The sequence below is a fragment of the Biomphalaria glabrata genome, chromosome 2 (genome assembly GCF_947242115.1).
Source record: "Biomphalaria glabrata chromosome 2, xgBioGlab47.1, whole genome shotgun sequence".
NCBI classification, from domain to species: Eukaryota; Metazoa; Mollusca; class Gastropoda; family Planorbidae; genus Biomphalaria; species Biomphalaria glabrata.
Window position 1 is genome coordinate 61280865 of NC_074712.1, and position 17589 is coordinate 61298453.

A 17589-nucleotide genomic window follows, 5' to 3' on the forward strand; every position below is an offset into this window, starting at 1 on the left:
AAATTTAAGAAAACATAAAGAAAGAACGGTAAAAAATGAGAGAAAAAAATTATAAAGAGAAGAGGGGAGAAAGAGAGAGACAGAGAAAGAGAAAGAGAGAAAAAGTAAGGGAAGGAGAAGTATTTGAGCTAGTTAGTGAAAAAAAAAAAACATCACTGAACTATAGGCCTATACCAGATAGTGAGAGATTAGAGTCCAGTGTTAGTTTCTCTTATTATTGTTTTAAATTTCAGTCAGTAAAAAGTTGTACATTCACGCTCTACCGCACTGCAATGACATACCCATCGTCTGATTCGTTCATCAGTTCAAGGTCATCACTAGTGGCAACGATCTTTATGTACGAAAAGTACTATAATACTTTAAAAAAAAACTTGGCATTTGTTTCAATTCTTTCTCTTTGCACATCTTTGTCTTTTAAGCTGTTTGTTTATCTACCCCTGTTGCTTATTTGTTTCGCCTAATGACTAAACATCTCAGTTTTTCTATTACTTTGTTCTCTCCCTTTGTCCTGTATGCTAGACACGCTCAAGGCTGACTTCAATCCATCATTGTGTCGTAGGGAAAAGAAGGGAAATGATTTTGTTTCTGTAGCTGGAGAGACTATTGAAATAGTGCACACTTTTAAATACCTCGGTAAAATCTTAGACAATAACTAAATTTTACTGCAGATACATGTCAGCAAAAAAAAAAAAGGGCAGCAAAGATTACGATTACTAAGAAAACTGTCCTCGTTTAATGTTAGTGAAAAGGCCTTGGCGATGTTTTATCGCGCTCACATCTGCAATGTTTTCAGTTTTAATATCACTGCCTGGTATGGCAATCTGAGCATTAAAAATAAAAATAAACTTCATAGAATCCTAAATGCTGCTGGCAAAGTCATTGGCAAAAAACAAATTCCATTTGGGCAGCTGTTTGAGAAAAACATTCATTAAAAAATGCTAAAAAGATTCTAGCAGATATCACAATCACCCTTTGGTCAGGACTTTGTGATTTTACCATCACAGTGTAGTGTAAATGTATAGTTTGGTTTTGTATAATTATAATGTTTTGTTTGGTGTAGTGGACAAAATGTAAGACACATTTCAATATGGATAAAAACTATTCTTTTTATTATTATTTTGTGGGAAGCGTGGTCGAGAGGCCAAGTACGCATGAACTTGGTTTGGCTTGGCTGTCTATGATGGGGGCTCGAGGTTCGACACCCGACTCGAGCAGCAGCACGGAATATATCTCCCAGATACCCCCTCCACTCACCGGTCCACAACTGAGATTGGACCACAGCGTTCTGAGCATGCTATAAGCATGAAAGTAGCGCTAAATTAAAGCCATAATTTTTTTCTTTATTATTATTATAAATAAATGTCTGCTATAAAGAGATACAGAGAAAATAAAAGCTTTGTAGTATCTGTTAGAAAACAGCCATAATAAATAAAGTTTTGTGGCCGGTAGAATACTAAAACTTTAGAGAGGGAGGGTCCAACCCTCAGAGTATCTCTATCATTAAAACAGATGACAATTAGAAGCGATAAAAATAAAGTTCTAGCTTCAAAAAAATTATTTTTACTATAAGGGCTAACTGGTCGTGTGGATAGCTGCTCAGACTATCACCAAGATAGCCCCTAGTTCGAATCCTTCTTTTCTGCCCAACCCTGCCGTCCAGCGAGACGATTGTGATGACGTAACACTTGTTGTTTCTGACAAAAGGTAAAAAAAAAAACGTTAACAGTTAACCAGGAAGACCAAGATAAGATAAGATAAGATAAGATATAACTTTATTGATCTAAACATATGGAAACTCAGTACTCAGTTAAACTTCAATTCTTCACCTCAGCATTACTACTGTAACTAGAATAATAAGGAAGCAGATACTATATATATTGTTAGACACCTTATTTATAGGTTAGTTATTTAGCGACGCACCATAGAAGACGTATATTGAACGGGACTAGTGACGTTTGGGATATGTTGGGTTAGAGACCGGAAAATCAGTTAGCGATAGAATCCTCTAGGGTAAAGACGTGTTTAGTTGACAGAGACTTTTACTGTGGCCTTTTATTATAATAAATAGAGTATTAACTGTTCATCAGTGTTGACCACATCTCTTTACTCGTTAAATCCATCGTCTTGTTTATTCTGTATTGTTGATCAACTACACTGAATACACCCGAACAATAAAACCCAAACGCTTGCAGAGTAATTGGTTGAAATTCAACAGTCATCTATAGTTGACCTGAAGACAGCCTGAACAAGCACATCACAATATATATGTTTTAAAAAAAATTACACTTAAAAAAGAATAAAATAATAATAATATTAAGTGTAGTTGTTACGATTAGTCTGGATCATGAAATTAAATTTGTCTTAGATCCAGACCAGTGTTTCCCAAAATCTTTCCTTCACGGAACACTTTGCACACATTTTATTCTGTGGCCATCACATAATAATAAGGCTTGTCTTCGAGTCCGAAGATTACATCATAATGTATTATTTCCCTTGGCTACGCAGCCCCAGCTGCGACCTACATATTTTGCCACACCCAGAGCAAGCATAACCATTGCCCGCCTGTGGTCTATTGAGATTTTTTCATTTCGTCCTCTGCGTCTGTCCTCGACAGCGGGTTTTCTTTTGCTCTCAAATGTGCATCCCGCGGCCTTCGTGAGTGACCTACAGCCGTCTCGTTCTGAGGCCGCATGCAACCAGGTGCTCTCTTCTATATCAGCTAAGGCAAGTTGGCGCCTAAGCTGGCCTTTAAAGCGTTTCTGTAGGGCACCTCTGTTACGTCGACCACATACAGTCACACAAACACACACATGTTTATAGTCGTGTGGGATGCGCTCTTCGTTCGAACACTGCGTGCTGCCATCCCCCGTCTTCCTGCCATCCCCCGTCGTCATACAGGAGGTGTAGGGTAGGGCGTACTCGGGTCTGCTATTCTGCCTCAACGTGGCACCCGGGTGGAAACGATTAATTGAGGAAGTAATTAGGCTATATGAATAGCAAAACAAAACTTCTGTGGGAGTGTCCAAGAGAATCCGAGAGTTTTCCCATTGCACGGTGTGGAGTTGAAAGAGAGCTTTCATGTCCCTGTCGATAATCCATGCGCCGTTCCTTAAGGGACCGTTACACTAATGGAGAATCCTGCACGGTTAGCTTGGTACAACATACGAAAATGGCTGAGGTTCCCGGTGTACTCGGCCTTCGGCCATGCATTCTAGTCCATGCTCTTGGAGTGCCAGATATGTTGGAAATAGCAATGCTTTACATAGGCATTGACTTGGATCTCTTCCAGACAGAACGGTTTGTTCAACCAGGCTTACATGTCTAGAGCTCCAAGAGCCTTCAGCGCAGCTCTTTTAACAATCACACGAGTAGGGCGTACTCTGAAGATACATTTGAAACCTGTCGGCGAATTATTTGTTGTTTTAGTTAGTATTACATAGAACCTTAAATTATAAGGACAGCTTATAGCGTGTCAATATTGAAATGTATTAAAAGTCATCATCTTAACTTTGGTTCATTTAAAACTTATCCACTCATAGATCTAGAACAGAAAAAAATAGAAAATTGAAATCGGAACACTGTCACTACTTGATATGTTTATCACGCCAATTATGTTTACATCTGAACGTCTTCGAAACGTCATAACAGGGCTAAAAAAAACTAATCACGATTTTGACAGTTATTGCAAAAGTTTAGAAACGAATGATTTACAAATAATAACATCAGGTTTTTCATTTCTGTGAGAAATGTTTTTTAAATTAAACGTTTACATTTTACTAGACCTCTTTTCATGCCACAACTTTATGCAACCTGGAACCAGGACACGGATTTCAAAAAAAAAAAAAGAGTCTGTAACGAGTTTCCTAGAAATTTAACAGTTGATGTATATCGCTGAGAAAAGAAATACTTGTTCGTTGGTCGCACCGGGAAAACTCTGGTTTGACAGTTATATTTTTTAAAAGTAAGAGAAGGTGGTTTAGATCTAGATACAACTTCGGTTTTGAAAGGAATATCGCGTTCTTGAACTTTGTTTATTGAAATGCTCATGATAATTGTTTGCATTGTCTTCTAAGTCTACATCTAAAGGCCTCTGTGGCATTTTACGTCTCGAGAGACGATCTTTTCCCTTTGCAACTTCTTGTGTGACTAAAGAGGCCAATCCTTGATACACAGCTGCGAACGCAGGTTGGGCAAATGTAATCACCAGGCGCCGTTGCATTTTCACCATTCTTTCTGCTTCTGTTGTGTATGACATCCGAGACCCTTCCTTTATGATCTCTCTCCATGTGAATCTATCCAGTTCAACTTTTTTCCCAGCTAGTAGTGTCGATTTTGAAGAGCTTTATGTCGCGTTTGCATATATCCGTATACCGTAAAAGTGGGCGACCAGCGGCTCTCCTGGCTTCTATTAGATTGCCATACAGAATGTCTTGTGGAAGTCGACCTACTGGCATTCTACGAATGTGGCCAAGCCAGCCAAGGCGTCTGCTGATGATAACAGAGCGGATGTCCTGGCATTCTGCTCTTCGTAACACTTCCTCATTGGTTATCTTATCTTACCACCCTATTTTAAAGATCCGCCTTAGGCATCGGAGGTGGAAGACATTCAGCTTTTTTTCCTGCCATGAGTAGGTTGACCATGTTTCAATACCGTATATCCAAGTGCTCATCACACAGGTCCGGTAGACTAGGGCTTTAGTACTGCTAGTCAGCAATATTTTGTCGCACAATCTTTTCTGCAACCGTGACATGGTGCCCATTGCCTTGGCTATCCTGTTGTTAATGTCTGTATATACAGTAGAGTATTGTTGGATATGATGGAGCCAAGATAGCAAAAGTAATCAATAATTTCTAGTGGTTGGCCATTAATGTTTACTTGAGGTGAAGTGTTTGTTTTCTGGACTAGTATCTTAGTCTTGCTTTGACTATTTAAGACAAACTTCTGGCAAGCAACAGGCCTATCCTTGGAATATTTTAAACTATTATAGATCTATCCAGGATTCTTTCTTGGGTGTTGTTGAAGGGGGGAGTTGGGAGGTGTAAAAAATATTCTGGTGATGTTTAACCTAACATTCATTTGTTATTTAGAGAAAAACAATCGCTCTATACGTTGTAAAAAGGAGGTATAATCTTTTTTAAAATAGTAGTTTTAATATCTTTTTGTTGTTGTTGTTGTCAAATGTTAGAGTTGGTTGCCATGGGGTCAAGTGGTGTTTTGGATAAAGCATATCTTCGCTGATATCTAGTTGACATCTTCGCGTGGACATGCAGTATTCGGACATCATCTGTCTCGTGGATGAGTCCTTAACTACAAGCCCTATGCCTGAACTGGTTCACCTTATCAAGTGTACTAGTTTTACAAAAGCGGACATTGTTTATTATCCCATGACAAAGGGGAGCCAAGAATTCAGAGTCTTGCATAAGCCGCATTAGGAAAGAACGAACGACCTCAAGAGTTTTTTCTATGACCTTTAGAGCAATGATGAATAGCGTATGACCTCTAGAGGTACAATGTTTAGTATATGACCTCTAGACGTACAATGGTTAGTATATGACCTCTAAGCGGTAAATGACCTATAGAGGTAAAATTGTTAGTATATGACCTATGTATGTAAAATACTTAGTATATAATCTCTAGGAGTACAATGGTTAGTATATGACCTCTAAACGTGCAATGGTTAGTAAATGACCTCTAGAGGTAAAAATGGTTAGTAAATGACCTCTAGAGGTAAAATAGTTTGTATATGTCCTCTAGACGTACAATGGTTAGTATATAGCCCCTGAAGGTATACTGGATAGTGTATGACCTCTAGAGGTAAAACGGTTAGTATATGACCTCTAGACGTATAATGGTTAACGTATGACCCTTAGACGTACAATGGTTAGTAAATGACCTCTAAACTTGCAATGGTTAGTAAATGACCTCTAGAGGTAAAAATGGTTAGTAAATGACCTCTAGAGGTAAAAATGGTTAGTAAATTACCTCTAGAGGTAAAAATGGTTAGTAAATGACCTCAAGAGGTAAAAATGGTTAGTAAATGACCTCAAGAGGTAAAAATGGTTAGTAAATGACCTCAAGAGGTATGTTAATAAGATCTTTTATTTTCACTTTTTTTGACGCATAGTTTGAAGTTGTTTAAGAGTCAACTGTTATACCCCCTTCTACAATCCCCGCCACCATGTCCTTTTTTTTTTCTTTTTCTGTAGGGTTACAGGGTAGAATGAATGAAGGATTATCCTTTATATAAAATGCCTATTTTTCTTAGAACCTATTGAGCTTAGAATGCAGAGAATAGTTGATCGTCTGCTGGTGTTATGACAGACGTAACGTACCAATGTAGGTCGAGATGGCGTAGCATTCTTGGAGCGTCACATGCTTGGTGCACTTAAGTCAAGAATTCGTTCTGCGCTCAAGGTTAAATAAAGTCCTGTTGAGCAGAACTGCTTCTGACAATTACCGTCCTTCAAACGCAACAATAAGGGGGGGGGGTGCGGTGGCAGAGTGGTTAAGCACTAGGCTTCCAAACCTGGGGTCCTAGGTTCGAATCTCGGTGAAGACTGTGATTTTGAATTCCGGGATTTTTTTATAGCGCCACTGCGTCTAACGGGTTCCTGGCTTGAGATGGGGAAGTAAAGATGGTTGGTCGTTGTGCTGGCCACATAACACCCTGCTTGTTAATTGTTGGTAAAAAAACAACAACAGATGACCTTAACATTATCTGCCATATAGATCGTACAGTCTGAAAGGAGGTCATACACTTTGGTGCATATATTTAGTAAGGGGGATTAGGAATACGAATTAAAAAATACAGTTTCTATTGCTATATTTGCATCTGTAGGTAATACTAGAAGAAGAGGCAGACAGATAAAGCGATGGGAGGACAACATTAAAGAATGGCCTACCATTGAGAGAGGTTCTAAACAAGGCAAAAGACAGGAAAGAATGGAGAAAGACGGTCGACAAGTCTTGCCTGGTGCCCCAACAGTCCAACAGACTAAGGGATAGGCAAAGGTAAGGTAAGGTACTTATAGGTGTGTAGATTAAAATAGCTTTAACACTTTGTAATGTTTAATCTTACAATTAAATTTTAAAAGCAAGACAATATAGCAGGGGCGTAGCTAGGAATTTTTCATCCTTAGTAGACCCGGGGTGGGGGGGGGGGGCCTTGACATTTTTGGGATCACTGCATTTTGCGTAATATTTAACTTTTAATATAAAAAAAACACTAAGTGGGGCCCCCGGGGGGATTTTCAAATTCTCCTCCCTCCTTCCCCCACCCTAGCTACGCCACTGCAATACATGAGAATATTTTAAAAAAGAAGGTAGGCCTTTATTAAACGTACTTCAGTCGATTACAATTTCCCTTCCTTGTTCAAGATACCATATAAAATTATCAATATAGTTGATTAATTAATTGTTTTATTTGTATTGTTTTATTTGTATTGTTACTGGTGTCGTCAGGTAAAAGAAAAAAAGAATTGCTCCGAGATTGGGTATGAGAGCAATAGCGTGTACACATTTTTTGACCAGACAGACAGACAAACAGAAGGAATAAAAGCTTTGTTAAAGCTATTAACATTGGTTAAAAGCTCGTCAGACGATGCTGCGAGTCAGGGGGAGATAATAAATTGACCAGACGTTTAAAAAAAAAATAATTAAAAAATTCCAATCCAACTTGGCAACTAACTTTAAAAAAAAAACCAAATGTCACGTATTTTGTGTCATATAGTTTTTCGGACGATTTTTTTTTTAAATGTGCGTTTTCTGTAATATGAAAGAAAAAAAAGATTAATTTCGATACCAATTTATTGTATTATTAAACGCAGAGCCGGCCTTAGGTAACTGGAGGCCCAAGGCAAAACGAATAGCGAGGCATCAAATGAAATAGAGGTAAACAAAAAATCAAGAGCGAAAAATACGTAATTAATTATGAAACGTCCTGTATCTATTTCTAAATAAACAATTAAGTTTAATTGATATAACACCTATAGCAGGAATTTACTTCATGGACGAGTCATGATCGCCAGACTAGAAATAACGTTTCGATATTTCACCAAAAGAAAGAAACAATGGTCTTCTAACATATGTAGTCTGACAAGTAGATCTTAAATTTGTAAACATCCGGGAAAAAAAATTACAATCATAGTAGAGACTTGGATCTAGGCTAGTAGACATAGAGTTCTGCTATGTTTGAAATTTGATCCATGTTTGGCAATTTGTTATTGTTTTCAGTCCTATGCTAGGCATCACTATTCGTAGGCCCTAGGTGGCTGCCTGGTTTGTCTATGCCTATGTGTGGATAGTCACGTGGTTGGAGAGGCTCTCTTCCATCCCCACCAGTGTAATGAACTCGGTCCTACGGTGTTCTCTTTTGCTTCCCTATTTGCTCTAATCATCTAATGATGTTTTACCACTAGGGCCCTACGTTGAGACTGATTAGTTGTAGTTTATTAGTAAAGTGACTTACAGTTAGTATCGTAACGATGAATTAGAGTTTTATCCTTGAGTTGATGTGTGGTGGGTGGATGTGTGGTGGTGAATGTGTGGTGGTGAATGTGTGGTGGTGAATGTGTGGTGGTGAATGTGTGGTGGTGAATGTGTGGTGGTGAATGTGTGGTGGTGAATGTGTGGTGGTGAATGTGTGGTGGTGAATGTGTGGTGGTGAATGTGTGGTGGTGAATGTGTGGTGGTGAATGTGTGGTGGTGAATGTGTGGTGGTGAATGTGTGGTGGTGAATGTGTGGTGGTGAATGTGTGGTGGTGAATGTGTGGTGGTGGATGTGTGGTGGTGAATGTGTGGTGGTGAATGTGTGGTGGTGAATGTGTGGTGGTGAATGTGTGGTGGTGGATGTGTGGTGGTGGATGAGTAGATTTGTGGGGGATAGACGTGTGGTGGATGGATGAGTGGTGGATGAATATGTGGTGGGTGGATGTGAGGTGGGCGGATGTTTGATGGGTAAATGTGTGTTTGGTAGATGAAAGCAAGACATTACTTTTACAACATGCCAATATTACAACAATATGTCAATATTAGAACACGTTAATATTATATCATTTTTAAATATTACAACATGCTTACGTTACAATGTCTACATTACACTGGCTATGTTGAAATGTCGACACCGAAACATGGAGTATAAAATTGCGACCGAATCTGGTCCGCAGACCGGCTGTATGTCGCCCCAAACAGAACGTTACACGCATGTCAAGGTAGGTTCAACTCGTTTGTTAGCTCAAGCAGACAAACAAAAACACACACACACACACAAAACTTATCGGAACAAACTACACAGGAGACAAACATCAGGACCAGGCTTGGCCTACGTCACAGCCTCCCTGGCAACGTTAGGGTACCTACGTGTGGCATGTGGCTACGTGTGGCATGTGTCTACGTGTTTCCGTGTGTTTGTGTGTGTGTGTGAGAGAGCACTTGCGTGAGTGTAAAAAAAAAATGCATGGCATGACACGTGAGTAAAGATCCAGTAGATAGCGAGTGTATTGTTTGTTCGAGTCCCGAGACGACTTGTATAATATCTAGTCAATCTAAATTTGCAATATAATTTAATCTATGAGCCTGTTTTGTTTGTTTTTTTTTGAGAATTTAGCAAAGCTATTTTTACCTTTACCTATCCCTTAGTCTGTTGGACCGTTGGGGCACCAAGCAAGACTCGTCGACCGTCTTTCTCCATTCCTCCCTGTCTTTTGTCTTGTTTAGACATTTACAAATCTGCAAGTACTTCTAGCTGATAGTGGATATTTTCAAGATAAGCTAGACAATGTCAAGGAATCTCAAATTTAACTTCACTGTTGCCAACTAAAAGGAAAAAGGATTGAACTCTAATTTTTTAACGCTATCACTTCGTGTCAAATCTCCGGTATAACCTCTTGTTCGTTGACTATTGCATTTCTAGTTTAAAGTCATAGAGTGAAAGTCTAAAATCTCCTTAATATTGAAATTATTTGTTGGTATGAATGGAAGAGGAGGCCTGGTGGCTAAGCGGTAATGCGCTTGACTTCCGCACCGAGGTCCCGGGTTCGGATCCTTGTAAATTCCTGGGATTTTTTAAATTCAGGATATTAGGGTGCCTCTAAGTCCACCACGCTCTAATGGGTACCTGAAATTAGTTGGGGAAAAGTAAAGGCGGTTGGTCGTTGTGCTGGCCACATGACACCCTCGTTATGCGTGAGCCACAGAATGGACCTCATTCACCAATCGTAAACAAACAACATTTTGCCAGGTGGTTCTCTATCTCTTCTATACACATTACGCAATCCATAAAGGCTGTCACGTGATACGTAATTTCCATTGTTTTATCAATATTATCACGTGACTAAATGATGTTATTTTACGATTATTGAATGAGGTCCATTAGATGACCTTTACATCATCTGCCCTATAGATCACAAGGTCTGAAAGCTGGGACTTTTACTTTTTTTACTCTACGAATGGAAGAGATTAGAAATTTTGATTCTGAAGTTCTATAAATTTGCTCAGAAATTATTTTTACCTTTTAATAAATTATAGGTTACCAACACTTTCTTTCTTCTGCACCCCGAACGACCCGAAAAAACTAAAACATTGCTTTTTACAATACCTCTGTTCAAGTCAGAACTTTAGGGAACCTGGAACGCTGATCTCAAAAAACGTCTTAAACGATTTTCCTAGAAATTTAACTGTTGATGTAAACCGTTAATATAAGAATTACTATCTCTTCGGACACAAGTGGAAAACTCTAGTTTGACCGTTATAATTTTTCAAAGTATAAAAGAAATATATTTTAAACGGAGTACAAAGAAAAAAAGGCGTAGTCAGCCGTAGAGTACCGATAACTGAGTTGCTTATTAAACTTAAAGCTGCTAAGTTTATTGATAGATTATTTAAGCTTCGCCTATATTTTCACGTAAATCTAACATAGACAACTTGATCGTAAAAACACTTCGCTCTCAAGATAATAACATTAATATTGGCCTGGATCCTTGCCGCTATCATTCTAAAGGATTCCATCTTTTATTCTAACAAAAGTACTAGCTACAAACCATTTTAAAAGTCTATGCAATCGGAGTATTCTCTATTATGTTTTTGATTCTTATAAAAAAGTATATTGGGTACCTGACATTAGTTGAAGAAATATCAAGGTGGTTGGCGTCGTTGTGCTGGTCAGACGACACCCTCGTTTTGGCCACAGAAACAGATGACATCTGCACTATAAGACCACAAATTTACATTAAAAATTTACTTTATTTTTATCTTTATCTTTAATTCCGAAGCATAAAAGAGAACGCTGTGTTTCACATGACCGCGTAAACCTAATTGCAACCTGCACATTTTGCCACATGTAATGCAAGCAAAGATAGACAGGGTCTATTCAACTCTTTCTCTCGGTAGTAATTTTCCTCGTTTCGATAGTGTTATTTATTTAGCTCATTTGTATTTCACTCTCCTGTTATGATTAAACTCCAATAACTTTTTGTTTGCTATCGGAAAAAAATGTTATATTTGGTATTGAATTATTAAGCTTTTTTTACACAACAGAAATTAAAGTTTAGAAATCCAAAACCAAAATCAGTTTAATAAGGGGTCAAATCAACATCGTCAATTAGGAGAGAAAGAGTTAAGTTTTCTGTAAGTCATCTGCTACTGCGACAAGCCCCCTCCCCCTTTTGTGTGTGTGTGTGTGTTTAAAGATGTGTCTCGCATCCGTTGGGATAACTCTCCACCTGTATCTTTCAGAGGCCATCTTCTCCCAGCTACTTTCCTCTATGAAATTGAGGGCTTAAATGGCGACTGATTTCTTCATAGTGTCTGTCGTAATCACTTTCCTCACTAGCAGCAGAAGTGGATTTAATAATATTCTCTACAAATGTTCTCACTCATTTCTAAGTGTCCAGTCATTTATCACTATAACAAAATACTTTTTTTTTTTTGGAACTGCGGTTGCGCAACAGCAAAAGTGGTATATTTAGCAGCCGACTTATAAACTCTATCCACAAACATTGAAACAGGTAGACAAAACACATTTCGCTTATATATTTTTCTTGTGCTTTTTAAAAAGTAATTTGTTTCAGTTTATGCGTTAAATTACAAATGCTATTAGACTTATCTGTACCGTTGTGTAATGCCACTTTATACTAGAGCAGTGTTTCCCAAACTGTGTTCCGTGGAACCCCATTGTTCCACGAGGCCTGAATAGATGTTCCACGAAATACAGGAATAATTCACTTGTAGGCCACCATGTGAATTAATCTCTCTAAAAAGTAAGCAAAAAGTTCCGCTAAATAATCAGAATGTGCGAAGTGAAGGAAATAGTTTTGGAAACACTGACCTAGAGAAACAAAATTAAAGAGCCCTATGAAACATAAGCAATAAAATTACAGTTAGTTGCAGCCCATGACATTAGTTGCAGCCTATGACATTAGTTGCAGCTGATAACATTAGTTGCAGCCCATGACATTAGTTGCAGCCTATGACATTAGTTGCAGCTGATAACATTAGTTGCAGCCCATGACATTAGTTGCAGCCTATGACATTAGTTGCAGCCCATGACATTAGTTGCAGCCCATGACATTAGTAGCAGCCCATGACATTAGTAGCAGCCCATGACATTAGTTGCAGCCCATGACATTAGTTGCAGCCTATGACAAAATTGCAACCCATGACATTAGTTGCAGCCTATGACATAATTGCAACCCATGACATTAGTTGCAACCCATGACATTAGTTGCAGCCCATGACATTAGTAGCAGCCCATGTCATTAGTTGCAGCCCATGACATTAGTTGCAGCCCATTACATTAGCTGCAGCCCATGACATTAGTTGCAGCCCATGACATTATTTTTTCAAATCTTTTTGTCCCTCAAGTTCCAAAGCGAACGGAATCACTGACCTAAACAAAGTCTTATGCGAAAAGTCAAATAACTAAATATTTGTTTTATTATTATAAACTAAATAGTCCATAATGTGGAGATTCTGTAGCTTTATAAACACTGCCAAGGAAAGGAAGATTATATTAAAAAACACAGAAATCTGTGCATTCCCATGTATAACAAATACTTGAAACGCTTAAGAGTTTAGAGATAAGTTTTACTGACATTTTGTACATTAGACTGGAAGGCCTCGTTTACGATAAATATATCGGACAATTTTTCGTCTTTAAAATCATTGCGCTGAAAAAAAGTAGTCCGAATAATCTACACATAGACATAAATAAATATAGACTGGCTGAAGGAAGTAACTTCATGTAACTAGAAAACATGTATATCTATTGTATTCGTATTTCCGAATTATGAAAAATTGCATGATCTTCATTCTTAGAGATAAAACAAAACTACACTGCCTCCTTATTTACAATATATATAGGTGTGTGGCTGAAATAGATATGAATACTTAATTTTTATACTGCTCATAAATGCTGTATAATATAGTACACAAAATTGCAAATCACAAATTTTCGTTTTATAAAACTCTTTAATCGGCCAGTCTATATTTATTTAGGTCTATGAATCTACACTTGCATGAGTCTTTAAAAGAAATGAAATTGCATTTTTTGAATTCCGAAATTACATTTAAAAACAATACCCTGCTTCCAGTGAAGAAAAAAAAAACACTATGAATTTTATGTGACATTAATTTACAAATGTTATCACGCAGTTAGTCAAAGCGTGTGTATATTAATACTGTCTGACGGTCTGGAACTAGATGTCTGTGGTAAGTTAATGGAGAATAAAAAGCCAAAAAGAAAAATCTCGAAATAATTTTACCCAAAATAACTTTTTTTTTAGCGGCTGAATTCTTAACAACAAACTATCCATACAAAATTAAATTGAAGAATATTAAATATCGAAAGTGGTTAATTATATAAAAATGAAAGAAAAAAAATGCAATATTAGCGTGTGGTGAGCGCTTTGGGCTGTCGTCTCAATAGTTCCCCGTTCGAATCCTGCAATTCCCCGTCGTTTTGCATTAGGTAAGTAAAAAAATCTTAATTTCTGAAAGAACTTAAGGAATACGTGAGACCAATCAGAAAAATAATACAAAAATGTACTTTTTAAAATAATTTAAACCAAATTACTCAGACAAGAGAATACAAAGAAATTTAGTGAGCAAAGAATTATTTTTATTAAAAAAAAATTAAGTATTGATACAAATTTTACAAACGAGATGCTAAATATTATAATTTAAATACTACAAAGAAAATGTCTTGGCGACGCCCACTGCACACATGAGTAGAGGCGGAACCGTCTTCAAACGTATGGTTTTAATATTTAATAAGATACGTATTATATTTACCTCTGTTAAGTCTTCGAAGCATGCATTTAATCCGTTATAAATATCAGACACAGAATTTTAAAAAATTGTCTGCTGTTGAGCAGAACTGAACTAAGGACAAAAAAAAAGCGTCCAATGTTTCTTAATGTTATTCCCTCCATCTGAAGTGATGTCTGCTGCTTCCGCGTAATCTAGTCTGGCCCTCACTTCTTGGCGCGTTTCTTTTATATCAAGGGAAGTAAATCACTTTGAAGGATGCGATAAAGCAAGAGGTAACTTTGATATATATGAGTAGTCTTCTCCTTGTTCATTTATTTTTCTTTACTTATCATTGCATGTAGTCTGCAAAAGGCTTCTCTTTTAAAGATTTAAAATTATTAATATACATAAAGGGTGAATATAAAAAAAAATATTTATAATTAGGCTAATTTATGTATATTATAAATTAATTAAAATATGTAATAGCTTTAACTTTCAGAGCAACCCACCACACAAGAAGACCATGCACGTTACTGAGTTATATTTTTAAATTGTGCTTTGTGTAAGATGTACTGCGCTACCTAGAGAGGCAAGTGGAGCTTTGTTTGTTCTTGACTATTTATATATATATATATAAATGATTACTCACAGATGTTATATTTTATCTTTTCACTCTATGGTAATTCTAACAGAACTCCGGGACCTCTCGGTTTAACTGGTGAATATTAGTTGTCCCGGGATTTCATTGCCGGAAAAATTATCGCCAGACCAGACATGCTTGTAATCTTAATCTACATATTTAAATTCCTCATGAGCGCACTGCAATGCTGTCTGGCTCAATTTTTGGTTTGATGACGAGTTCTGGAAGCCGGTGCAGCTCTGCCCACTAAGTGTTTCTCCGATAGTGATGAGGAGAAACGGGTCAGACTAATAAAGTTCCTTTGGACCTGAATACAATGGCGCCGAACTCACGTCTAATCTGCAACGTGATGTCCAGGAACATTGTCGATTAGCCCAGCTTTAAGTTTATATATAGTGTTGGACATAATAACATCAGAACAATAGGAATTCAAGCTGATCAGTCAGCTGGTAAACGCACCAACAAAACCATTAACTATGAACAATTTTGGGTCTTCACTCTTTGTAATGAACATGAAAAACTGATCTTGTTTTGACCACTCGCTTATGCTCCTATATCTGGGGCTATGACTCTATAATTGATAAACTCCAGCGGGTATATTTACAATGAACAGTGTATTTGATCATGACCTATATACAACTTCTCAATAACCTTGACTGCTCAACAGTATGAAATGGTCTGGACATGTGTGCGTTAACCTGTTAGTCTTGTGTGATAGTGTAAATGAAAGTATTAAAAAAAAAAATTACTAGATGAGTGCCGTTATATATTTAATGGAGACAATGGCAGACTGAGTTGCTTTTTTAAAATTGCAAACTTATTAAGGGGAATAAAGAATAGTGTATATATATATATATATTAGATAGGCCTATATATAAATCATTTCATCAAGTCATGATTCAAGAATTCAAAAACAGAAATGGAAAAGTGGTTTGAGTGCTGGGACAAGTCCCAAAAAGCCCGTGGAGTCTGGGAGCGCATGAGGCGCCCTGACCGCACTACCCTGTGGTGGAGGTTGCCCAGGCCTGAACACGCTATTACAGCACAGTGCAGGACAGGCCATTGTCCTGTTGGCTCATATTTCTCGCGGCTATGTCCAAATTTTGATTCACGGTGCCCCCGCTGCGGGGAAGAAGAAGAAACCGTGCCTCATATTCTGTTTGACTGCCCCAGACTTGCTGATCTCCGTCTCGACAGGTCTGGGAAACCAAAAATTCTCGACCTGTATGGTGACATTTCTCTATGGCATTTTACGTCTCGCGAGACGATCTTTTCCCTTTGCAACTTCTTGTGTGACTAAAGAGGCCAATCCTTGATACACAGCTGCGATCACAGGTTGGGCATATAAAATCACCAGGCGCCATTGCATTTTCACCCTTCTTTCTGCTTCTGTTGTGTATGACATCTGCAATCTGTGACCCTTCCTTTATGCTCTCTCTCCATGTGGATCTGTCCTGTGCCACCTCTTCCCAGTTGCCAGTGTCGATTTTGAAGAGCTTCATGTCGCGTTTGCATACATCCGTATAACGTAAAAGTGGGCGACCAGCGGCTCTCCTGCCTTCAATTAGATCGCCATACAGGATGTCCTGTGGAAGTCGACCTACTGGCATTCTACGAACGTGGCCAAGCCAGCCAAGGCGTCTGCTGCTGATAACAGAGCGGATGTCCTGGCATCCTGCTCTATGTAGCACTTCCTCATTTGTTATCTTATCTTGCCACCTTATTTTAAAGATCCGCCTTAGGCATCGGAGGTGGAAGACATTCAGCTTTTTTTCCTGCCATGAGTAGGTTGACCATGTTTCACTTCCGTACAGCAAGGTGCTCAACACACAGGTCCGGTAGACTAGGGCTTTAGTCCTGCTAGTCAGCAATATGTTGTCCCAGACTCTTTTCTGCAACCGTGACATGGTGGCCATTGCCTTGGCTATCCTGTTGTTTATGTCTTTATCCAGTAGAGTGTTGTTGGATATGATGGAGCCAAGGTAACAAAAGTGATCAACAATTTCTAGTGGTTGGCCATTAATGCTTACTTGAGGTGCAGTGTTTGTGTTTTGGACAAGTATCTTAGTCTTGCTTTGACTGATGTTTAAGCCGAACTTCTGGCAAGCAGCAGATAGTTTGTCAACCATGGACTGTAGCTGAATATCAGAATCAGCCACAATAGCTGCATCATCGGCATACAGGAGTTCCCTGACGAGTAGCTTCCTAACCTTGGTTTTTGCCCGCAGCCTTGATACATTAAATAGTTTTCCAGAGGATCTTGTATGGAGAAACACACCTTCGTTTATGTCGCTGTACGCATAATGCAGTAGACAGGAGAAGAATATACCAAACAGAGTAGGTGCGAGCACACATCCCTGCTTGACACCACTGCAAACCTCAAAAGGTGCTGATTGGGCTCCATTGAATTTGACAGTACATTTAGTTTCCTCGTGAAAACACTCAATTAACTTCAGTAGTTTGGGAGGGCAACCTATTTTCCTCAGGAGTTTGAAAAGGCCACTTCTGCTGACCATGTCAAAAGCTTTAGTCAGATCGACAAAAACAATGTAAAGGGGTCTGTCTCTCTCTCTAAATTTCTCCTGCAGTAGTCGTAGAGAAGATATCATGTCTATAGTGGACCTACAACTCCTGAATCCACACTGAGACTCTGGGTAGACTCGAAGTCTATGCCACACAGAATACAGTAGACGATGTCGCCCTG

At 38.4% G+C, this 17589-nt stretch overlaps 2 protein-coding genes across 2 annotated transcripts in view; both read right to left on the reverse strand.

Moving 5' to 3' along the window:
- Window positions 1-14452, reverse strand: part of LOC106051427 (putative sperm motility kinase W) — a 17294-nt gene extending 2842 nt beyond the window's left edge. Inside the window, exon 1 of the mRNA XM_013206605.2 lies at window positions 14288-14452. The gene's annotated coding sequence lies outside the window, so the exon portion shown is untranslated. The remainder of the gene's footprint in view (window positions 1-14287) is intronic.
- On the reverse strand, window positions 8490-8990 carry LOC106051426 (histidine-rich glycoprotein-like). The gene has a single exon (XM_013206604.2). The coding sequence runs from the start codon at window positions 8988-8990 to the stop codon at window positions 8490-8492; it is 501 nt and encodes a 166-aa protein (XP_013062058.2).
- Window positions 14453-17589: the final 3137 nt, after the last annotated feature.

What these genes read in the sequence shown, in the direction of transcription:
- LOC106051426 (XM_013206604.2), bottom strand. Translation starts at nt 8,990, where the DNA reads ATGTCTTGCTTTCATCTACCAAACACACATTTACCCATCAAACATCCG.